Source organism: Aricia agestis, chromosome 13 (genome assembly GCF_905147365.1).
Source record: "Aricia agestis chromosome 13, ilAriAges1.1, whole genome shotgun sequence".
NCBI lineage: Eukaryota > Metazoa > Arthropoda > Insecta > Lepidoptera > Lycaenidae > Aricia > Aricia agestis.
Genome location: NC_056418.1, coordinates 10609060 through 10634332, shown reverse-complemented (window position 1 = coordinate 10634332; position 25273 = coordinate 10609060). Strand labels below are relative to the sequence as shown.

The 25273-nt window shown below is 36.8% G+C and overlaps 1 protein-coding gene across 2 annotated transcripts; it reads right to left on the bottom strand.

The window, feature by feature from the left end:
• Nucleotides 1-4785: 4785 nt before the first annotated feature.
• Nucleotides 4786-17455, bottom strand: LOC121732919. 2 transcript variants are annotated; one of them, XM_042122944.1, is made up of 7 exons: nt 17272-17455; nt 16350-16488; nt 14688-14786; nt 13177-13275; nt 7691-7839; nt 6958-7135; nt 4786-5431 (listed from the first exon to the last, which is right to left on the bottom strand). In XM_042122944.1, exons 1-7 carry the CDS (start codon nt 17338-17340, stop codon nt 5274-5276), a joined length of 891 nt encoding a protein of 296 aa, XP_041978878.1. In that variant the 5' UTR covers nt 17341-17455; the 3' UTR covers nt 4786-5273. The 2 variants fall into 2 exon arrangements, with proteins under 2 accessions (XP_041978878.1, XP_041978879.1); XM_042122945.1 differs by having other exon boundaries at nt 4786-5428.
• Between the last annotated feature and the right edge of the window lie 7818 nt (nt 17456-25273).

Sequence of the window (25273 nt, the reverse complement as noted above, 5' to 3'; positions counted from 1 at the left end):
TCGTTTATCGCGCGAGAACCGTACATTTTTCCGAGACAAAAGTATCCTATGTCCTTTCCCGGACCCAAAGTATCTCCATACCAAGTTTCAGCAAAGTCGGTTCAGCGGCTTAGGTGTGGAGAGGTAACAGTCAGACAGACACATTTTCGCATTTATAATATTAATATGGAAGTATGGATATTATAAATGCGAAAGTATTTATGTCTGTTACCTCTTCACACCCAAACCGCTAAACCGATTTTGCTGAAATTGGGTATGGAGATGCTTCGAATCCTGGGAAAGGACATAGGATACTTTTCATCCCGGAAAAATGTGTGATTCCAGCGGGTTAAGCGAGTTTTGTGCGCTATTCAATTGCAGGCGTCTTCTAGTTTCTAAATTCCAATATGCCCGACTATAGTTTGTGCGTTGTAAGATGATATGCGTGACACATTATCGATTTGATTTCGATTCAAAAGTGTCAATCTCTATTGACATGGGTTCCGTTTCATGCATCTGACATTTTTCAAATGTTTTCGTAACCATAATTTTATACTCCTATTTCACAGTTAATAATATAATTTTATATTAATATGTTAGCATTTAGCAACTTTTCATCTTTATTCATTAGCAATTATGGGAAACATTTGTTTTTGTAGATGGAATATAATTTATTACATTTTGTTTTTTTTTTTTTTGTATTCTTGTAAAAAAATCCGTAGCAAGGAATATGAGAACTGTCACCCATATCATCTTAAAACGCACAAACTTTAGTAGATCTTGGATAATTATTCGCTATGTATATATATATGCCAGTATGAGGGTATTACTTTTCTATAGGGATATAATAATGTCTGTTTTGTGTCGTTATGAAAAATTTTGCACTTGTTCCAGTAAAAAAAATCAGAAAAATTATAATAATGTTTAATGTTATTCGTAAAAACTTTTGAATGTGATTCATGCATCGAATATTGGTTGTTGATTCCATGGCTTTTAAGACTAGGTTTAATAAAAAAAAACCAAATTCGATATTGATTTTGAACTGTTAATAAATATAATATTATATTATGCCGCATTATTGGTAAAATATGAGGTGTCACATACAGATACTTTAGATATCGCTAGATTTCGTGAATTAAATTACATAGTTCTGTGGTCTCATAAACTATTTTACTACATTCCGTCACTAAATATTTTTTATTATTTTTATCAGACGATAAAAAAAAACTTTAAAATTACAACCAGTGTTTAGGACGTAATATTCGATTTGAAAATAAAAAAAGTAATCTCAATAGGTGAACCACATCGTTAGTAAAAATTAGGATAAAATAAAGGACTCCTAGAACTTGTAAAGTTTTCTTCCTACTCATATTATATTACAAAAATATAATAATAATTACTTGTTTATTGCATAGTAAGAATAGTAAGTTTTAGATTTATTTATTTTGTATCACATTTTGTATATTTTTTTATATTATAGACTAAGTACTGTTTTTTTTTTTTTTATTTAAAAATTTAATCATTCTCATAATTTCTAGATGATCTCTTCTATGAGGCTGTAACTTTAGCTGCCAATTCCTAAATTTGACGTTTAAACATATCTTCCAAGTTCCAACTGATTTTGATAACAATTTTTCATATAAATTAGATTAGATAAGTGATATATTATCCACTTTAATATGGCCATAATCTATTTATTTACATAAAATTGACTGAAATTATTTACACAGCGCTAGTAGTGCAGAATAAAAAATTAAAAAAAGTTGCGTGTATCGCCGATTCTTGCGAAAAATTGGTTTGGAACGAAGCAATGAAATAAAGTTTGTGCAGCTTTTGAAGTTGTGTAACGAAACAGCCTATATGTCAGACATTAACATGACAGCATTTGTGAGAGATATTTCTAAAAGAAAATTGCTGCTTGTATACTAGGATATGAAACGATACTGTGTTTTTAGGGTTCCGTAGTCAACAAGGAACCCTAAGACTGCCTTCACATTAAGTCGCGAGCCGCGCGGCTCGTTTTAGTATAGCAGTCGCGCGGCTGCCGCACTACTCGCGACTTAATGTGAAGGCAGCCTTATAGTTTCGGTCTGTCCATCCGTCTGTCTGTCCGCGGTTTCGCTCAGAGACTATAGGACCTACAAAGTTGTTGCCGACAAAATGGTACATGAAATCTTAAAAAAATATTTTTTTATGGTACCTCACACATCAAGTGGGGCTGAATTTTTTTTTTCGCGTCCGCCCCATCGTGTGGGGTGTCGTTGGATAGGTTTTTTAAAAATATTATGAGTATTCGTAGATAATTTTTCGATTTTGAAATCCGTTTGTGAAATATTAAGTTTTAAAGTGGAAAAAATCCTTAGATTCCAGTGTCCCCCTTCCTTCCTTCTACCGGCTGAACGGTTGCTTCTGGAAATCTGAAAAAATTCACGGGAGTAGGAAATATGCAGAATTTAAAAGCAAAACTATCACGGCTATTAAGACTTCATAAAAAACTAGCGGTACTACGGAACCCTATATTGCGCGTGGCCCGACCCGCACTTGGCCTGTTTTTACACTATAACGGTATCCTTAATAATGTAGCACCTGTAATACTTATTTTAAAATTCGAATCGTTCCAAATTTTCTCAAGACTAATAAAGCCCACTTTGATGGTGTGCGTCAAACAATTAAGCAGCTTTTTATTATTTAATTTATCACATATTGTTATGTGTGCTAAATAGTATTGAATACGATTTAATGAATTTATTGTGTATGTATGTAAAGGAACCAAAGAATTTAATCAATAATATTTTCAGTGCCACATTTAATTTCTATGCTGTAAAATATGAATATGAAAATTCTATGTTAACATTTTTTACGCTACCGGTTAATAAGTCTACCGTTTTAACTAAACCTGTATTTGCCAAGTTATGGCTAGAATATAATGCTTGAAAATTTATAAATTAAGTAGGTAGGTAGTATTTTAACAGTGCTACTTTTATTTCGGTCGGCCTCATTATTATACGGATTACAATGAAATATTATGTCTCAATTACTGATTCTTATAATGAAATAAAAATAAAAAAAAAGCTAAATACATGAATAATAATGGACTTTTAGGTGTCTCTTGAAGATCCAAAATAGCATTCCATACTAGATATCCCATTGATAAATCACAATTAATTATTATTTTTTATGACATTGATAAGGAATTTTAAAGATTTTTTATTGATATTGAAAAAACATGGTCTCCTTAAAAATGCTATATATCTATATAATTATAGATTTAGCATTTTTCCTATCCAAGTCCCATTTTTGATAAGAAACTACTAAAATATAATATAATTATATTTCAGTAGTTTCTTATCAAAAATGGGACTCCTTTTGGACACCATTAAACTTGTAGAAGCTAAACTTCTTTACAAGTGTTTGTAAATGGACCAATGCATTTATAAAATTGTGTTGAGTTTAACTTTAAATATTCTATTGAATCTCAAAATGTATTAATCGTTTTAGCCTAAATGAATTTTTGCGTGTATACTTGCCAAAATGAATTTGTATAACCTATGAAGGCGAGACCGCACTAACGCGACACGACACGACGCACCACTTTTTCGCATCGCATCGCATCGCGACTTCGCATTGCATCGCAAATATCTGCGACAAAACCCAAAATAAAAATAACATTGCGATGCGAATTCGCACGAATACGCAGTTATGTGTGCTATCCCTATGGGAGTGGAAGTCGCGTCGCTGCCGCGTAATGTCGCGTAGTGCGGTCTGACTTTTAAAGTTTGAACGTTTCTACATCATTTTATCTTTGAGTACCTGTTTAGAACCGAACATGTTATACCACTGATGATATAATATTATGCCTATGATGTTAATGTTTGTTAGATGTTAGTTACTTATTAAAATTGTACAAGCTTTTGTATCTACGTTGAAATTAAATAAATATGCTCCTACTTTAAGTAAATATACGTTTTTAATTACTCCACTTTCGCATGTAATTAACTTTTAGTTATGATCAACCATCAAGCAAAGTAGCAATAAGAGAGGCATCTCTCTATGAATATGGAATTAAAACTCAATTTAATATGCTTAATGTTTATTCAAAACCCAAAAAAAAACCCAACACCAATATTACAATAAATGCAGAAAATATTTTTCATTGGTACAACTGATTCAGTACATTTTATTAAAATAAATTGCCAATGTTAAAACGTGTGATGTTATTGTATGTTTAATCAATAATATAATAAATTTTATCATCAACATTTACAATTATTTTATTGAAAATTTTGATTGAATGATTAAATTGTAATTGGTGGTAATAATACGATTAAAACTTTCAATATGCACTTTGCAAATAAAATCCCAATGAAAAAATATCAGATATACCATTCATTCTATAAGTAACCATCTAAGTATGACCTGCATACAACATTATTTGGAATGTAACTTTATTACACTTGAATATTTTGACATACTTTAGTATCTTAAATTATTAAACTTAATTAAAAAAACAACAGAAACTAGAGAGGAGGTCCAAAAAATGTCGGTAAAAATATTAATAGATGGCAATACTTCAGAAAGCATCAAAATTTTCACTTAAAATCAAATATTATTTAAATTCACTTTACCTTTATTGCTTACTTCTGATATGAATCAGGACATGATTATCTATCCGACCGTCCTTCACTCTAGTTTCCGTAAAAATATTAAAATTTCAAACTTGATTTTTTTTTCAAAGATCGAAAACAGAAAACTTCTGAAATATCTTACGAAACTAATGTGGAAGACGACTGTGATATTGTTGTATATAAGAGCTATGGCGTTGAAAGTTGTATTAATTCAGGTCTAGTATGACAGGCATACTTATACCAGAATGTACAGTTATCAACAGATGGTGTTATGTTCATTATTCTACACAAGTATAGTTAAATGAACAAAGTAAATAGTATGAAGCTCATTCCCTTTATTATGGTTAACTCAAAAGCATCCAAATGAAAATATAATTTGGATATCTAAGTATATATTTTTTTTTTGAAGTGAAGGTATCACAATTTTCTATAGAAAGCAAGCTAGTTTTATCTGGTTCCACCTGGATGATGGTCCGTGTTGCTTCTAACCGGATAGAACTAGTTTGTGCTGCTTTACACCGGTTGCGTCTAGTTCAATCCGACGGCGAAAATACTAGTTTGACTTGGTTGTAACCGGATAAATCTAGTTATCGCTGCTCTTTACCGGATAAAACAAGTTTGAGTTGCTCTAAACCGGATAAAACTAGTTTGCGTCGCTCGATACCGGTTTTAATTCATTCCGAAGGCAGACCAGACGGAGGTGAAGTTGTTGGGGGCGGGTGAGGGCGCGGGGGTGGCGGGGGCGCTGCAGACGCGGCTCGTGCCGATCGGCAGCGAGGCTGACGGACGACGACGGGACAGCAGGCTGCCGGTGCGCTCCATACCTGCTGATGAGTGAGACATTTAGATCCGTTGTGTTAGTGAAGGTTAAAACGGTAATGTTGGATTTAAGTAAAACAACTATTTAATTGGGTAGTATTTAATCGAGTGACTGTAAATTATAGTTTTAGGTGTCAAAATTACTAAATTTGGGTTACAGAATTACTATTTGAGCGACTGAGAGTCAGTGACGAGAAATTAACAGAACAGCTACTTAGAAATTATTTATTTGAGTTACTTAAAATACAAAATGAGCAGTTTTATAATTTTTGAGCGACCTAATATCTGTTTGAGTATCAACGTTACGTCCTGCATTTTTTTTCAATATTTGGCAAATGTAATTTTTATACTGAGCGGCATTTTATCTTAAATGAAGTGTTTTGAATACCAAAAACCACTTTAAAAAATACACTAATGAGCAGAGTATAATGAGCACACATTAAAACAAAAAAATTAATATGAAATAACTATTTGATGAAACACTTTTATTCAGGGACTAAATAAAAAAATTAATATGAAATAACTATTTGATGAAACACTTTTATTCAGGGACTACTACGGACAGGGATAGAACATTTTTTTTTATTACTCTCAAGCAAATTTTTTGTGAGTAGCTTCATTTGGATAAGAGGAACAACAATTTTTTATGTGAAAAAAGTGGTAGTTAACAGAGATAGAAAGGATTTCATACTTTGATTTGATGATCCCAAAATATGTATTGTTCTATTTGTAGGAACTTAAATTATATAACGGTAAAAGTTTAGAATCATACCCTGCGATTTAGAGGGGCAGGGTAGGAGGGGGGGGGGGGGGGGGGGGGCTAAGGCGGGAGCGTAGCGCAGCTACGCTCCCGTCTTAGCCATCTAACCTAACCCAAAAAAGTCGTATTGGTCCGCAACCCAACTCGCCTGACTGATACGATTCTTCGCCCCGCCCCCATTCGAATTCGCACGCATTTAAGAATATGTAGTTTTCATTAAAACACGTATCAAAATATAAAGCCTCAAATAGAATATCAGTAAAATATCATTAATAAAGCAGCTCACAAAAGTTTGCTCAAAATGAACTTTTTAGTAGCTCGTAATAAATAACCTCAATTAGAAAAATTTAATCTATATTTAATATTGAAGTTGCCCGCTATGTATTTCCAGTCGCTCACTCAGTAATACAGTCTCGCTCGGATAGAATTTTAATATCTGAAATAGATTAATCGCAATCCACGTCTTGTAAGCTCGTTTTGGATTTTATTATAAATCAATTAGTTTATTTTTCGCTTAGTCAAATTAATACCGCTCATTCGCACGAATGCGCCCAACGCGCGCGCCCCTTATTAAATTCTGTGATGTTATGTTCAGTTTTGGTGATTCACTTCCATGCGCTTCGACGCCCTGGGCCACAGAGTGCTCTAGAGGTATCAGAACAGCTTGGTACCATTACATTTGTCTTGGTCGTCCAGTAAAAATCCAGAGTTTTCTTTGTAGACTGTAGTGTATTTTTTAAGATAAGGTTATTGTGAAGGTACAGCCGTACTGACCAGGCTCGCCGTTGTCGGGACAGTACTTGATGGTGTGCGCGCGGTCGCCGGTGGCGCCGCACCGCGGGCACCGGAACGCGCGCAGCACGGGGCACAGCACGCGCCCGCGCCAGTCCTTCAGCGCGTGCGACGAGTAGCTCTCCTCATTCTCGCCATTGTTCTTGCAGAATGCGCACTCCTGTTGAAAGGTATAACACGTTACATTTGACAGATGTCTTTAGAGCTAACTAACCTAACCTAACCAAGAAGTTTTCTTAAGGTTTGTCAGCACCGTACACGCCCGTTCGTCACGCGTCGTACAGGCCGCACGCGCCGTACGCGCCGCATTTCGTGACGTCCGCGCGTTATGGCGCGTGCGGGGCGTACGGTGCTGACAGATGTGCGATCACCGTTATATCATAATATTATAATACATTAGGGTCAATTCAGACCGCAACGCGACGAGTAGATACATATTTTCTAAATTTGTATTGAATAATTGACAGACTTCAATTGCGTGAGGCGTCATGCAAATCTGTCAATTCTGTACAAATTTAGAAATCGCATCGCATCTACGCGTCGCTTTTGCGGTCTAAATTGACCCTAAGGCGTTTGACAGGTTGTATTACTCTGTGTCAACTTACTTCTAAAATCTGTGGTGTCGTGGTGGTGTCAACGTATACAAAGTTTATGACAGACAGCATATTACATTGTCTGCTGTCAAACGCCTGTTGCGTTGCTGTTGTCAACTCACATTGGGCAGCGCGCGGCGCATGCGGCGGTCGCTGCGGACCTTGGCCACCTCCTGTAGGAACTCGTACAGCAGGCCCGGCCGGATCGCGCGCAGCACCGACAGCTGCTCCCGAGTCAGCATCGACACGTAGTTGTTGGCCGACGACAGACCTGCGAACCGAAAACTGACGTCACTCTTGTTTGTTCGTTTGAAAAATTCGAAGAGGGTAAATGTAACTACCAACGAGGAAGATTAGCTCCGTAAAAATTAAAATAGTTAAGCAAGTTGAATTCAGTGAAAAAGATGTAAAACCTATTGCATAGAAAATTAATCAGAAGTGAAATGTGATCAACTAACGTGTGGTCTCCATCGGAAACGATCGGGCCCTTTAGCCAAACCAACCAACATATTATATCTTAACTAGGGGTGGGCCGAAATTCGTTTTACATTCGGTTTAACCGAACTTCGGCAGCTTGAACCGAACTTCGTCATTCGGCCGAATTTCGGTTAGAATGCCGAACATTCGGCACTAAGACTGGGTTGCACCAGAGGCGTGGGTAAAGTTAAAGTTAAATTTATGGTTATAGTTAAGGTAAATTTATCTTTAACTTTACCCTTCGATCACTAATATACTAGTGATCGAAGACTTTACCCTTAACTTTGCCCGGAGAAATTGACAGATGACAGCTGATCCAACAAGGTTATAAATGCGCGTGGGCGGGAGCGCTGCTGGTAAAGGAGAACTGTCAAAAATGGCGGTTTTTGTATGATGACAGCGTTAGTTCCTTTTTTCGCCACATGCATTTAAAACCTTGTCGAGCTCTATGGTTATAGTTAAATATGGCGTCTTGATGGCGTCCATTTTTAACTTTACCCAAAGATTTGAAATTTTGCACTGTAGTCAAAGTTAAAGTTACAGTTAAAGTTAAAGTTAGTTGGTGCAATCCAGTCTAAATATACTTGCATTATCTAGAAATTAATGTAAAAAACATAACTGTATTCTGTAGTAACAGTGAAATGAAATAAGTCTGATACAAGAATTATACTCATTCAAAGTCATTGACTTATTTGAATTAGAAAAAGTAATCTTACGTGATAAACAAAAAACTTAAATTGGTCTTTTTAACGACCAGTCTCAAACTTAAACAAACAAAACACAAAATTAAACCGCTCTTCTTACTTACTAAACCGGCCTTAGAAATCTTTCTTACCTAATCAAAAAACAAAATTTTACTGCCCTTCTCAACAAGTCTAAGAAATTTCTCTTACTTAATTAAAAAAAACAAAAAATTTGACTTTACTTTTACTTTATAAATGTGACTAGCTGGCTAACGGCCCCGCGGGGAAGTGCGGAGTGCAGGCGGGGCACATCTAGCAATATTTGCAGCAAGTGCGTAAACAAGTCATAAAACGAAAAACCGCGGTGAAATTGAACCGAATTTCGGCCGAACTTCGGCCGAATTTTTCATTTTTGCCGAATGTTCGGCCGAAGTTCGTATTCGGTTCAAACCATAAACCTATAATGCTAAAGACCAACAAAGAGTGCGAGAGAGAAGAAAATCCTTTATGGAATTATAACAAGATGAAAAGAGAGAGGAAGTCTAATGAAAATTGTAACCACTTTTATTTGACAGGTCGTCAAAAGTCGTCAGTCGTTTTTATGCCCTTTCGGTACTTCCAATATATTGTTCAATTTGTTTGTTATTTTTAATAAATATTATTATATTTAAAAATAGTGACCTTTGCTGTAAGTAAGTGTTTGCAGTGTAAATCATAAGAATAATCCTGAAAAATATACATTTCACAGGTAATTAATCTTCATGTCCTAATTGCTACGATGTGTTTATTTTTGCTATATTCTGTCTTTAGTTCTCTATTTCAAATAAAATATTGTGAATCCTCCCTCTTACTTTCATATTTTGCGTAACTAAAGGTACTATTGTTCTTATATTACACAAATTTTGAAGAAAAATTTTTCATTAAAAATTTTTACATATACGCTAGTGCTTGAATCAAATTTATCGATATGCTTATCGATATTTTACAATAACATAAAACTAAAATAAAAATCATTTACCTTTATATTTATCACCTTAAGCCCGGCCGCACATTATCCGAAATTTCTGATCAGAAAAATTCGGACGCCCGGCGGAACGCACTCTGTTCATACATTTTGTTGTAGACCCATCATACTAAAAGAATTTGTGACGTGTCAAAATGTATGAGCGGGGTGGGGCGTCCGTATTTTTGTGATCAGAAATTCGGATAATGTGCGGCCGGACTAAAAAGGACATATTATCTTATTTTTACTAATATAATATAGTATGGTGTAATATAGCTAATATAATAGCTAGGTACTATAATATAGAGTGACTCTAAAACTAGAGGAATCTTTATATTTATATAAGTATCATAATCATTTGTTTTACTGATTCCCTCAAAATCCTCTAATAAGAGGAAAATGGCTGAAATTAATTGGGCGTGTTGGTTGGAATCCCAAGAAAAAATCAACAATGGGTAGCAAACATTTCATTGAAAATTAAAAAAAAAAAAAGTAGAATAAATACTATTTTGGTTAAAGGAGCTATCCCAACTTTATTTGTACCAGTAAATTTGACATACTGTTGCACTTGTTACTGAAGCAATTATTAAAAATAAGCAATTATAAGCAATTATTGCTTTTTAGTTTATTTAAGATTATACTTAAATGAACTAAAAAGTATTAAATAGGTAATCCTTATTCTGTACTCAATCTTCATAATTTTGAAGTCGGTACCAGTCCTAAGTATATAAGTTGCATACCTATTCTGTCAGAGAACTGGCGATTAGGTTAGCTGGTACCGATTGCAAAATAATGAAGATTGAGAACATAATTAATACTGATTACAGAATAAGAATTATTTAATACTTTTTAGTTCATTTAAGTATAATATTACAATTGTCATTACCTTGGAAGTCGGTTTTAATTTTTTGTTTAAAAATAATAATTTTACTCTTTTTAGCTGCCTATAAGGTTTTCTATACTTACAGTTGGTGTTTTAAAAAATCATAATCAAAATTGCTTTATTTCTGAACAAATCTAAAATAAAATATATTTTCAGAATACATGGTGCCTACCGGTTCGGGAACTAAGCCGACGAGAAGAACCGGCGTAAGAAACTCGCACGGGGCCCACTTTTTACCAAAAAAAGTGAGAAAAAAAATCTTTTAAAATAAAATTTACAATGCTGTTACTAAAAATTATACAATGTAAACATAGATAGATACATAATAATTGTAAGTCATGTAGAAGTAGCCTTGCAAGCAGTCATTCAGCATTCTACTCCCAAGATGTGCCATCGTTTATGAAATCATTTTGGCTTTGGCACAAAACGTTCTTTGACTACTTTTTTAAATTTATTAATCGAAGGATTTTGAACGTTTTCTGGGACCATATGTTCCCATTTGAATATCAAAGAGTCACCTCGATTTCTCATGGTTTCCATCACCAGACCACCACTTTTGTGAACATGATACCTACTCGGAACAATACAATGTACAACAAAAGAAAAAATTTGAAAATCGGTTCATAAACGGCGGAGTGATCGTTGAACATACATAAAAAATATATCCACAGCCGAACGTCTAGACTTCTCCTGTTTGGAAGTCGTTTAAAAATAATTGTAATAAAAATATTATGATATTTTATGATATGTATTTAATTTAAGAATAAAATATAATATACTGTGTGTTGTTTACTTTCAATGTAAGGGCTGATTTACCAGATAGATTTTACCTGAGTAATAAATAAGTAACTTTATAATGTGTTATGTGTATATTATTTACCCCTTTAAGAACCTCATGTCATAACATATCCGACAATTGGAAAATCATTCCAAAAGAAAATGTGTATCTACTTTTCAATCATCACCTTTTTTTGCCAATTAAAATTTATGATACCTAATTTGAAATACAAATCTGTCAAAGTTGCATATTATTTATTTCTTATAGAAACTCAGGTAAAATAACTCGAACGGACTATACTATCGATAGCAAAATACTATACTATCGATAGTAAAATATACATCACTAGCACACGCACACATTGACAGATCGAAAATGGTCACGCATTTTCGGGTTGTCAGGTAGTCTATACGACAGTATATATTAAGTCTATGGTTCAAACCACATTCGGCCCATCACTAATCTTAACCTTTTCTTTATTACTTCTTTATAGAATCGTCGAACAAAATGTATGGAATTGACATTCGTTAATATCACGAAGCTAACCTTTGTATTAGCTTCATGGTTAATATGCAGAAATTGACGTTCGCGGTTCGACTTGTCTAATATCAATTCCATACATTTTGATCGCCGATTCTAGGACGTTTTCTTTATCGCTAAAGGTTAACCAATCCTCATCTAACTGGGAGGTTCGTTAGAGCATAATTAATTATTGCGCTTGTTTTTCACTTTAGTCTAAATCTAGTTATGTTTAGTTCCACACAATAATTTCTGTGTTCATACAATGTAGCAATATTTAAAACCGTAGTCTTGCGAGTTTAAATATCAGGCGTGCTCGAGCCTATTGTTATAAGTTTACTTAAATAAAAAGGCAGCGGAATAAGTGCCAGCTATAAAATAAACAAAGGCAGTTTTATGTTCGCGAAACTACATTGTACGAAATTGTATGGCGTTACTTTTTAAATAAAATATTTCTCTTTTATTAATTTAATAAGTTTTATGTTTCGTAACTCGTTAAGTTGGTACACGTGGCCGAGTACGTTTCGAAATTTTCTAAAGCCTTATGAATATAATATTACAGGCACAAATGACAATTCAAAGGTTTTAGAACTGATGATTACAAGAACTTTACTTTCGGATGTAAAATCAAATGCGTTATATTATAACTTTCCGTTCTTTTAGACACCCATAAAATTATTATTATATAAATTCTAATAAAATACAAAATTCTTGACCTAAATGCGCGTAATCATCGGAAACATTGTAGCTATCATTTGGGAATTGGATGTCTCATGTCGAGGTTCCATTTCTGGACCAGCTGCTATACTCAACCTGCGATCATCTATACCGCATATATAATATATTCTATATCTTATAAAACTCAAAGGTGACTGACTGATTGACATAGTGATCTATCCACGTACAGCCCAAACCACTGGACTACTTATGAGAAAAATTCAAGTACCTACCTGTTGTCATTATTGATAGCAAGCAAAAAAGGCCAAATAAAATTACGTTTGTTGTTTGGGAGCTTCCTTTAAATATTTATTTTATTTTGTTTTTAGTATTTGTTGTTATAGCGGCAACAGATATAGACAATCTGTGAAAATTTCAGAACTCTAGCTATAGCGGTTCTTGAGATACATCCTGGAGACAGACCAGACGGACAGACAAACATCGAAGTCTCATGAATAGGGTCCCGTTTTGACTTTTAACCCTTTGGATACGGAGCCCTAAAAAGGAGTACCACTGCTTATTAGACAGTGACCTCGATCCAAACTTACTCTTGATGAGGAAGTCGAAGGTGTCGATCATCTCGCCGTTGCGGCTGCCGCCCTCGCTCCAGATGTTGCTGGTGGGAGTGCTGGGCTCGCGGCTGTTGCCTGATAAACAACATTATGACATTATGGTTTTACTAAATAACCTTGCCCTATAGCCAAGACGGTCTCTTTATAGAATCGCCGATAAAAAAGTATGGAATTTGACAAAAGCATTCGATAAAATTAAGTTGACGTTCGACTCGTGTTACCGTATGTCAATTCCTGGATACATTTTGATCGGCGATTCTATAATAAAAAAGATCTTGGCTAAAGGGCCTTGATACATGTGCTAATTGGATAATATATTTATCTCCTTCGGTAAAAGAGAAGACACGATACTTTACCATAAAGTTAATATACCTATCGGAAATTAACTTTATTAGTTTTTATTATTCGTAGCTTTATGTACTTTACCATGTAAATAGTGTACCTACTACAATTAGGTATTAGTTCTTATGTCTATAATTGAAGTATTAGCAATCGACTACAATCGCACTACACAATCAAAATTTAATGTTTAATCAAAAACATCTATAATACATTATTATACTCGTCATTTTTTGTTAATCATTGGACTAGATCTAGATATAAGATAACCTTACATAAAAATTATTATAACTTAGATGCAGAGTTCTTTGTCGCATCCACGCCCTCTTTATGTAGGTCTACTAACCATAACCATAGCCGCGACTAGACTAGGTGACAAATTGATGAAGATTTTCACAGACAAATACATAAATCATACACGACTATAAATCTTTCCCAAGGATTCCTGTTGCGTTGATCAAATAAGCGAGACGTTGGACAGAGGCCAACACTCATTTTCATGAAAACGGTGACAATCGCTAAAAGATTTAAATAAATTTAAATCAACACATTAAGTACCGGTTGAAACTGCTTTTGGCCGTCTGGATTGATTATGTATGTGTCTTGTCTTTTAAATTACGAATAGCATTGATATAATATCTGTACTGCTGCCTTTCCAATTTTGCTCATAATAAAACAATACAAGAGATTTCAGACGTAATATTCGCTTATCCGCCCATGATCAACGTCAATATTATTGTTCTTGCTCTAGCTAGAGTCTAAAGTAGTCTAAACTCTAGACGTAGACAGCTTCGCAATATACGTCTTAGTGGAAAACTTGCTGTGATAATACTATAATAAAGCTGGTGTGTTCGTGTTCCTTGTAGAGAGTTCACTGTGAAAGTAGCAGCGCTGAAAGACCTTTTTTTCACTTTTGTATGGGGAAACTCCCGACGCTGGGCGCTTGCCCATACAAATCATAAAAAACGTTTTGCTCTTTTATCGCTGCTACTTTCACAGTGAACTTTATACAAGGGACACATACGTACACCCTAAACTCTAAAGTATATTATAATCACTTAGTTTTGTGACACCCAGTGTACTTACCATAAGTTTCGCTAGTATCAGAGACCAGAGTCTATTCTTTACTCAAAAGAAACCATACTCACCCATGAAGTAGTTATGGTTGTTGTGGTCGTCGTTGAACAGCATGTCGTTGTTGAGTCGCAGGTTCATCAGCACATCTTCGATCTCCGACGTCGCTGGGGCTGCCATCATACATACTTACCCCCTTACTAATAAACGCTGTATATAAGCTTTGAATAGTTATACAGTGTTTTGTCTTCAATCCAATTAAAAATGTCACTTGTGTGAGAGGTACAAAACACTGTATAACTATTCAAAGCTTATGCAACGTTTATTAGTAAGGGGGGGTTAGTGTTTAGACTTTAGACATAGGTATAATTGCATTCACAAGTTTCGTAATTCTGTGCTTACTAAGTAATGTTATAATTTTTTTTCAGGCATCTTGGCTCATATTATATATACCTTATAGACTAACATACATAACATATAAACTAAAGCTAACACTAAGCACCAAACACTAAACACGTATTGTCTGCGACGCGCGACGTGGGGCGCGACGTGTTCGGAAGTCGGACTCCTCCTTCTTGAAGGTCGGTACATGATGCGTCGGGACCCTCACCACAAAGGAGCTAAAATTTACTTTGTGGCGGGACTCCAAACGCTCGACCCTCAAGACGAAGTGGGTCTTGCTCCTGATGTAGTCCACGACTTGCTCGACCGTCGTGGACCAGTGCAGCCTGGACACGTATACAGCGGCGGCGCGGGAGTCATATGCGAAAGTGTGTCTGTCTGTCTGTTACCTCTTCACATCCATTAACCGCTTCACCGATTTTATTGAAAGGCATGGAGATACTTTGAGTCCCGGGAAAGGACACAGGATACTTTGTATCCCAGAAAGTGTACTATTCCCGCGCGATAAACGAATTTTGCCCTTCCAGCGCTGCTACTTTCACAGTAAACTATGACAGGAACCTCAGGAACTCTAAAGTATTAGCACTTTGTTTTATTACATTCTGTATATTATTATGATAAGTAGGCTGCTTCGTAATTATCATGGCAAATTGGCAATCATGGTAATCTATCATGATTCGTGGCTCACAATATACATAATTATTACCTACCTTATCGCAGTTTTAAAGTCTAAGTAAAATTATCTAGTACTTATTGTTTAAACGAACATCGTAAAAGTGGACTCCAAATCCTTCATAATTGTCTGAGGACACCACAGCCTATTAGCGCTATATCCTATAGCCCAGCCCTGGATTTATAAATAGGCCGTATAGGCCGCGGCCTAGGGACGTCCTAGGGGGGCGACAGCGTTCAAGGGAGGCGGCAGCGTTCTAGGGGGGGTGGCAGCGTTCTAGTAAGGGCGACAGCGTTCTAGTGGGCGGCAGCGATCTAGGGGGGCGGCAGCGTCCTAGGGGAGTGGCAGCGTCTTAGAGAAGCGGCAGCGTCCTAGGGCTTACAATACTACCTCCCTGACCGACGAGCATTCGCGAGTAATGTAACATTACCTATAGATTCGACTTTGTGCATTCCATAGCAAGTTGACTTTACTGTCACGTAGCATTGATGTTACAAGCTGTATGAAGATATTACACATTGTATCATTACAAGGTGCGCATTATAATGCTCGGTTCTCCTTTCTCACGGACGTAATGCTCGACTCAGTAACGTTAGATTATAAGCGAATGCTCTTGGTGAGGGAGCACCTTTAGGTTTAATCCCTTCATCATCTGACATACCTGTATCGGCAGCCCGGGGCTCCTGTCCCATGGTCAGCAGGTCGTTGCCAACGCGGGTCTGAAAGGGTGTGGCGAGCGGCGAGAACGTCGCCTGAGGCTCACCGTGTCTGCCCATACTGTCCGCCAGGGAGAAACTCTCCTACAACAAATTACAGTACATTAGGTACTAAATTAAGAAATAAAATATCTGGGGGCACGATAGCGCCCCGTCAAGATGAGCCAAGAGCTCTTTTTATTCAAAATAGGTATTATGATTGCACTTTTTGAACATCGTAGAAATAACGTAGAAACTAAGATGCCTATCAGTGGTTCGAGAAATAACCCTGCTACATGCTATAGGCAAAGTTACTCGTATGACATATTGGTTCTGACTCCTAACATAATATGATAAATAAGGAGATAGATAGGTATGGTATTGAAGAAACAATATAGATTTACTTACGTACATGATATTATAATATAACACACAATTAATCAGTATTATTACTCCGTAATTAAAATTACTTTGAACGAATTGTATGCGTAGTGTATAACTGTCAATCAAAATGGCGCTAGGCTGTGAAACGGTCACATTGATTGAAACAATAAAACCTTCCGTAGGTGAGCCGTAACCGTATACCTCGACCGCGGGAATCGCCGACACAATAGATTTTTAATTGTTATGCGACAGCCGGATGCCGCTTGGGGATTGATGGGTAAAAATTGAGAAAAAAGATACGGTCAAATTGTATGTAACTTTGTGTAGATATAATAATATTGTGTCATCACTCATCAATAAAATTCCTATTGCAGCAATCTATCAAAATCAGTGGGAAAGTAAACAGAACAATCAATGTGACGAATTTTTGTAACAAATTAATGCCAATTGACCTCGCCCCAGAAAATATGATCCAGAGAGAAAACAAAATAATTAAAAACTTACCGTAGTGGTTGGTACCGTTTGATTCTCGTTCGCCGAACTAAAAATTAATTTTCCTTCAACAATGTCCATTTCAAGTCAACTTTCAAAATAAAATACTTAGATCTTTGCGAACCGACTAGAGTCAACGACGAACTGTAAAAGAACTTTCTAGTCGACCGTCCACAATATATAGCGCAACACAACATAACTTTAAATACAACGAAATGAAGCGCTTTTGTCAAAAAAATTGCAACTACCCTCAACACTTGTGTTTTGTTTGCCAGGTACAGTCGCGACTCGCGCGCTCAATTTATCTAATATTATTTATTTATAAGTATTATTGTAAGATACGTATAATACTGTACATTAGATAATCCGGTGAAATATCACTTTCCACCTATCATAAACCTTTCCTGAGGGCCTAGAAAAGTGGCAAGCGATTGCCATGCCATGCCATTAATATTTCGAGACTAAAGTTGGCTAAATCGGTTAAGCCTTTCTCGAGTTTTAGCGAGACTAACAATAAGTATTGAACATTAATTTTTATCTATAAGGATAGATTTTTCGCCTGTTAGAATGCTGTCGCAATTATGTTCGGGCCACACTAACGAGAAACGCCGTTAATTATCGCGTTAATTCTAAAACACATTATAGCATTATCGCCTTTACTTGCCACTAAATAAAGGCGATAATGCTATAACATGTTTTAGAATTAACGCGATAATTAACGGCGTTTCTCGTTAGTGTGACACTGCTGACTGCTGACTGCCGTATTTTGTAGTTGGAAGGTGTAGAATGCAGTAGTTGTACGAATGTTTAAGGCCAGGTTGTATGAATTTGGTATTTAAAGGATAGGTTGCACAGTACGAGCAGCTGAAGTGACAGCAGGCAGCTACAGCTGTGTCTGAGTACTCGCACGAGAGCAGCTCGACTGGCATCCCTGGGTCACACCAATCACCATGTACGTTGCTGACAAGTCCTGTCCCGGTGAATTCACTAACGGCCGTTCCCAATATTTGATCTATCTCTGGTTTTGCCCTATTAGAGATAGGAATAGCTCACAATTGACATAAAATATATGTCTAATGTGAGCTATTCCTATCTCTAGTAGGGCAAAACAAGAGATAGATCAAATATTGGGAACGGCCGCTAGTCGAGTTGTATTGAGTATCTGTGGTGGGGGGATGCGAGTGTACTGTATTGATGGGCCAACGTGGAAAAGCCGCATCTTACGTAATATTTATGAAAATAAAAAGTGCATTTATATTCGCGTCTGTACCTTATCGCATGCGGCCTGTGTTGTAACTTGTAGGATTTTTCAATCTACCCATAAAACGGAAAAGTACCCAGACACCGAGTTGCCGATGGAAACATCAGAAATTATTATTAGAGAAGTTATTTATTTATAAAGTATTCCAGAAAGCTTCTGTATATTGTTAGAACTTAGAACCACAAGGATATATTCACAAGAACCACGATAGCTAGAGATTTCACAATTAATGATGTCTTTCTGTTGTAACCAAAAAAAAAGAAACGTATTTTTTTCCCTTTCACGTGTCTACTGGCACCAGATATAAATAGAAAACTCAATATTCATACCTAAAACTAATAGAAACAATAAAAGAAACTACAAAACTACAAGACGTGTTATTGCTAATAGTGGTTTCTTTCAGACTACAGCTACAGATTATCAAAATATCAAAGAATAAGGGCAGCAATACCTTGCTAGCTGACCCGGATAAAACTTGACTCATCTGCAATTGCTACTCCACATCCGGTTTTACGCAAAACCTAATTAACACTAGTTCAGCGTGGTTCAGCCTACGATAACCTATTGGTTGTAAAACTGACGCGTAGTAAGGTATCCAATACCCATACATTAGTTTAGACTTGGAGTTGGGGTCAACTCATACCGCAACGCGACGCTTAGATGCAATTCTAAATTTGAATTAAATTGACAGACTTGCATGACCTCTCACACAATTGAAGTCTGTCGATTCAATACAAAAAAACCGGCCAAGTGCGTATCGGGCCACGCGCAATATAGGGTTCCGTAGTACCACTAGTTTTTGATAATTTTTATGGTCAATGAATGTACAGTTATAACGTGTTTTACACCATGATTTATGAATACTCATGCAGGCAGCGCTGAAACACCAAAATTTTTTTTCACTTTTGTATGGGGAAACTTGTGACGCTCGGGCCCTTGCCCATACAAAAGTGAAAAAAAAATTTCATCTTTCAGAGCTTCTACTTTCACAGTGAATTCTCTACAAGGAACACGTACAAACCCTAAAGTATTATCACTTATTTTTGTTACACCTGTATATAGAACTAGATGTCCCGCGCGGCTTCGCCCGCGTAAATTAGGAATTTTACAGAAACCATACATTTTCCCATAAAAAATATTTCCCCCGTTTTTCCCACATTTTCCTGAGTTTCTTCGGTCGTATTAGTCTTAGCGTCATAATATTATATAGCCTATAGTCTTACTTGATAAATGATCTATCTAACACTGAGATAAGTTTTTAAATAGGACCTGTAGTTCCTGAGATTGACGCGTTCAAGCAAACATACTCTTCAGGTTTATAATATTAGGTAGGTATAGATTTTTTTAAATTATCGCTTGACAAACTCGAGTCTCGATCTAAAAGACTATGAAATGGTATAATATGGTAGTGAATAGTGATGATGATGATGATGATGAATGTAATTTGCATAGTAGCATATGCTTTCTGTTCTTAAAACAACGCCGAAACTCCCAAACTTGTATCTATAAAGAATCAGGAGTTCTCTCAGCACCTTCCGAACCACGGTATACCAGGTATATCTCGGTGCAAAATCTTACTTGTTGGTAGCATATGCTTAGAATACTTATCACGAAACCGAAGTCACCACATGTTTCCCTATAAGTTTTGAGGAGTTCCCTCGATTACTTATGGATCCTTTATCAGATCACCACTTTTATGAATATAATACCAAATTGGGATGATACCCTATATACCAAAAGAAAAAAATTGAAAATCGGTTAACAAACGGCGGAGTAATCGTTGAATATAAGAAAACGAACATAACACCTCCCCCATTTTGAAAGTCGGTTAAAATTGTAGCCTATGTGTTATTCTGATGTATAAGCTATATCATTGTAAAGTTTCATTAAAATCCGTTCAGTAGTTTTTGCGTGAAAGAGTAACAAACATCCATACATCCACGCATCCATACATCCATACATCCAAACAAACTTTCACCTTTATAATATTAGTAGGATTGTAAAGTTTCATTAAAATCCGTTCAGTAGTTTTTGCGTGAAAGGGTAACAAACATCCATACATCCACACATCCATACATCCATACATCCAAACAAACTTTCGCCTTTATAATATTAGTAGGATAGGATGAGAGCCGTAAGGTTTCGGGGAGCCGTAAGTTTACGGAGGCCGCAAGGCTACGAAGAGCCGTAAGGTCAAGTCTTCTCGACCTGGCAAGGACGAGAGCAGGGGGTGCGATGAGGAGGGCTTCTTATTGGTGGAGAGGTGGAAGAAGAAGCCCGCCGCCCGCAACCATCGCGGCACCGCGCCCTATGTACGAGCTACGTCTGTGGAGCGAGGTCCCCGCGACGCCCCTGTACATATCCCGCCTGCACTGGTCCATGGAGGTCGAGGACGTCGTGAACTACATCAGTAAGAAGACAGCCCTCCACTTGAGGGTCGAGCGTCTACAGTCTCGCCACAAGGTCAACTGCAGTTCCTTTGTGGTGAGAGTACCGACGCATCTTCTATCGTTAACCTTTGAAGCGGATGAATTCTGGCCGACTGATGTGGGCTACCGAAGGTTCCGGGGGAGACTCCGGAATGAAGCGCGCGTCATGTCGCCCACAACTCGACACTCGTGATAAAGTTTATTAAGATTTAAGTGTATAATATACCTAATTTATATGTAAGTACTAACATGTTAGTCATTAAAGTATAAAATATTGTACGGGCCTATGGGCTATGTAGCCTGCATTTTAGCAGCTAAAGTGTGTCTGTCTGTCTGTTTGTCTGTTACCTCTTCACGCCTAAACCGCTGAACCGATTTGCTGAAATTTGGTATGTACTTAGATACTTTGAGTCCCGGAATAGGACATAGGATACTTTTTATCCCGGTAAAAATGCACGGTTACCGCGCGATAAACGAATTTTGGCGCAACAGAGTTGCGAGCGCCATCCAGTTTATAATAAATAATATCATTGATTACTTATATTATTATTATGTAGCCAATGATTAGAAATAGTGCGAATGAATGACTGGGGTCATCGAAGTACGAGGCAGCTGTGAGGGCAAGTGGTATCTTGGAAACCCTTACTGCGTATATCATTACTTAACGCAAAACGATAAGTAATTAGTAATTACTTACTATATTATTAATTACTTAGTCACATTTTTATACACTACTAGATTGCTGCAACAGAGTTGCAAAAATTATAAACTTTGTTGCCGAACCATCCGAAATTAGTGTACTTATCTCGCGGTAACTGTTTGACTAATCCTCCAGAATAAAAATTAAAAACTATAGGTACCATGTCCCTTTCGAGTTCCTTCGGAAGTTGCACCTTCACACAAGTTGCCTAACTTGTCGGGACTCGGGACTCAAAGTATCGTCAAAATTACTTACTTACTTAAAATTGGTTAGATAAGACTGACCTTCGCATTCGTAATATTATTCCTTTGTAAGTCTGGAATCTGGATACCCTACTCACATAGAGACGCCCCCTTGAGGCCGCTGAAGGTCTACTGGGACCCAGAAAAAAATGAGAGAGTTGTGTAAAAGGCTTGGGGCTGATTTATTTCATCTGGATGCATTTTAATCCTTCGATCGTGGATTCTTGGAAATCTATTGTTATTCTATTAAGTCTCGCTCACCAGTCACCAGTCACCGGTAAGCTTATGGCGCTTGATGGGTTAAATTGAAACATTGGGGGCGCTAAAACATAATTTAATCTCAAAGTGGGCGGTAGACAAAATAAGTTTGGGAACCCCTTTCGTAGAGTGTAGACGCGTATTATATCGAGCCTAACTATCCTATTGATAGCAATTTTCAATCGGCAGTTTCATTAGAAGTAAATAATTTATAACAATAAGGGCCTGTTTCGCCACTTCCTGATAAGGCTATCCACCACTTAACTTAACAGATGATATATGGAGAATCTGTCAAAAAAATTGTAAATAGCCTATTCGACACTTTATCAGAAAGTAGTGAAACAGGCCCTAAGTAAGATATTGAACCTCCAGTCACCTTCAAAGTGATAAGTGATAACTGATAACCATTAGGAAAATCCCCGTTACGGGATCTATATAAAGCACCTTAACTGGGTCTCGACGTAGACGTGGACCCTGGGCTTGTACCACGAAACCGTTTTGAGACTCAAACAATCGGACGAGAATGCCGCATCCTACTCTAACAAACGTGAAATGACGTTGTTAGAGCAGGACGCAGCATTCTCGTCCGATTGTTTGAGTCTAAAAACGGTTTCGTAGTATGCCTACTGACTCTGAGGGTGTTATCCGTGTTATCATATCTTGCGATAGCAATGCAAGTTGCAACAGACATTTGACAGATGGGCAGACTGACAGACAGTGCTGCACTTTCGCATTCTTTTTTAATATTATTTTATAATATTAGTATCCACTATCCAGGATCTACTTTCTTCGAGTCCCTTCGTAATCCTTAAAATTCTTTCAATTAATGTACAGAATATCTGCCGTCAAAAAATAAGTTTAAGAACTTTTTGTCAGACAGCACAGCAGACATTTTGCAAGTTGCAACATCTGCTATCAAACTGTTGCAATTTGCATTGCTGTCGCGAAATACTACCTACCCTACGGATCTTAATCCTATGACAAAATTGACCTAGCCTAATATCTATCAAAAGCGAAATGCGTAGTAGAATTGGAGCGCGAGCCAAAAAGAGTTATCACTTATCAGGGTGTTCCAAGAACGTCATAAAAAGTCTGATAACCTCAGAACAATAAATTCGTTAGTGGAGGTGATAAGTGATAGGCCATGACATGTCACCAGATTACTGCTGGCGTGATGTCACCCAGCTACTTGACAATCTTGCGAACCATGTACCAATGAATACTACCAATTATCTTGTAATTACTCGAAATATGTCTTTAGATAAGGCTTTTGGTACGGTATGTGAAACGCATAATTCTGCCAAATAAAACATGGTAATACGAGGGCTGCTATTTATGTATCCGGAATTAAAAAAAGAAACAAACATAATATATCATTTAATATGGTTTTATTGCTTTTCAAAATATTCGCCGCGATGATCGACACACTTTTGCATACGCTGGAACCAATTTTCATAGCACTTTTTCCATTCTGATTGAGGTATCTCCAAAACGTGCATTTTGAACGCATCAACAGCCTCTTCGCGGCTCGAAAAACGTTGACCACGTAATTTGTTCTTCGCGTATGGAAATAAAAAGAAATCGTTAGGTGCAGGGCTGTACGGCGGATGACCAGTCAATTCGATCTTTTGACCCTCCAAAAACTGAGTTGTTTCAGCTGAGGTGTGACAGCTAGCATTGTCGTGATGTAATATGATTCTGCGTTGTCGGTTGTCCTTTCTTATTTCTTCAAAGACTTCTGGTAAACAAATGGTCGTATACCATTCAGAATTAACCGTTTTACGATTCTCTAATGGCACTGTAGCCACATGTCCATTAATTCCAAAAAAACAGGCGACCATTTGCTTCAAAGTACTTTTTGCACGAGTAACTTTTGTTGGTTTCGGCTCATCTTGGAACACCCACACCGTTGACTGTTGTTTAGTTTCGGGGTCATATGCATAGATCCAAGATTCATCACCTGTGTAGATATTATAAACGGCTTTTGACGTACCACGGTTGTATTTTTTTATCATTTTTTTGCACTAATCGACACGAGCCCGTTTTTGATCGATTGTCAAGTTGTGCGGAATCCAACGCGAACATATTTTTTTTACAGCCAAATGTTCGTGTAATATCTTATGTATGCTCGTCATACTTATGCCTAAGGACGCCTCTATCTCGCGATATGTAACATGACGATCACGCATTATTAGTTCCCGCACAGCATCTATATTTTGTGGGACAACAGCTGTTTTTGGGAGACCTTCTTTATTTTCATCCGTGAGCATAGACCGCCCACGATTAAACTCACTGTACCAGTGATAAACAGTGGTTTTTGATGGTGCTTCATCTCCAAAAGTTGCGGTGAGTTGAATAAATTAGTAACATAGAATATCATTGAATAAAGCACTGTTGTTGATTTAGCCCACGCCGAAAGTCGTAGTAAATCATTGCACGAAAATGTTCACGCGTTAAATCCATGGCAAATGAAGACACGCAATTTTCAAAATGACGCCACAATGGAAAAATAATTGACAGTCACATGAAACAAAATGTATTCTTCAACCCAAGAGTTCTATTTTCAAATGTTGTAATTACTTTTTAAATATTGTTCTTGTAAGTGGCCAGTTCCGGATACATAAATAGCAGCCCTCGTATTATGGAATCTGCGGGACTAAAATGGTCGCTTTGAAGTATCATGATATGAATCATAATATGATTCATTTTTCTAAAATCGCAAATGCAACTCTGCTTGCAATTCATTTCTGTACTTAGTACTGATTTGACATTTGTCAGTTTGACAGTTTTGACAATTCATTTGCTGAATTGATTGAGAGGAATTGCCAAATGTGACCATTTTAGCCCCGCTGAATTGTAGTTATTATCGGTCGATGCAAATCGTTTAGTGAGCGTACCTTCATACATCTTCGTACTGATTAAGCTTTCGATCAAACTATCGGCCGACTAGAAGTGTGCAGTAACCAGAATCTGACGGTGGCAAAAAGTGAGAAAATAAATTGACTCTAGCAAAGTCGGGGTATTTATCGGAATAAAACATTTTGATCCTTTTTAGGGTTCCGTAGCCAAATGGCAAAAAACGGAACCCTCATAGATTCGTCATGTCTGTCTGTCTGTCCGTCCG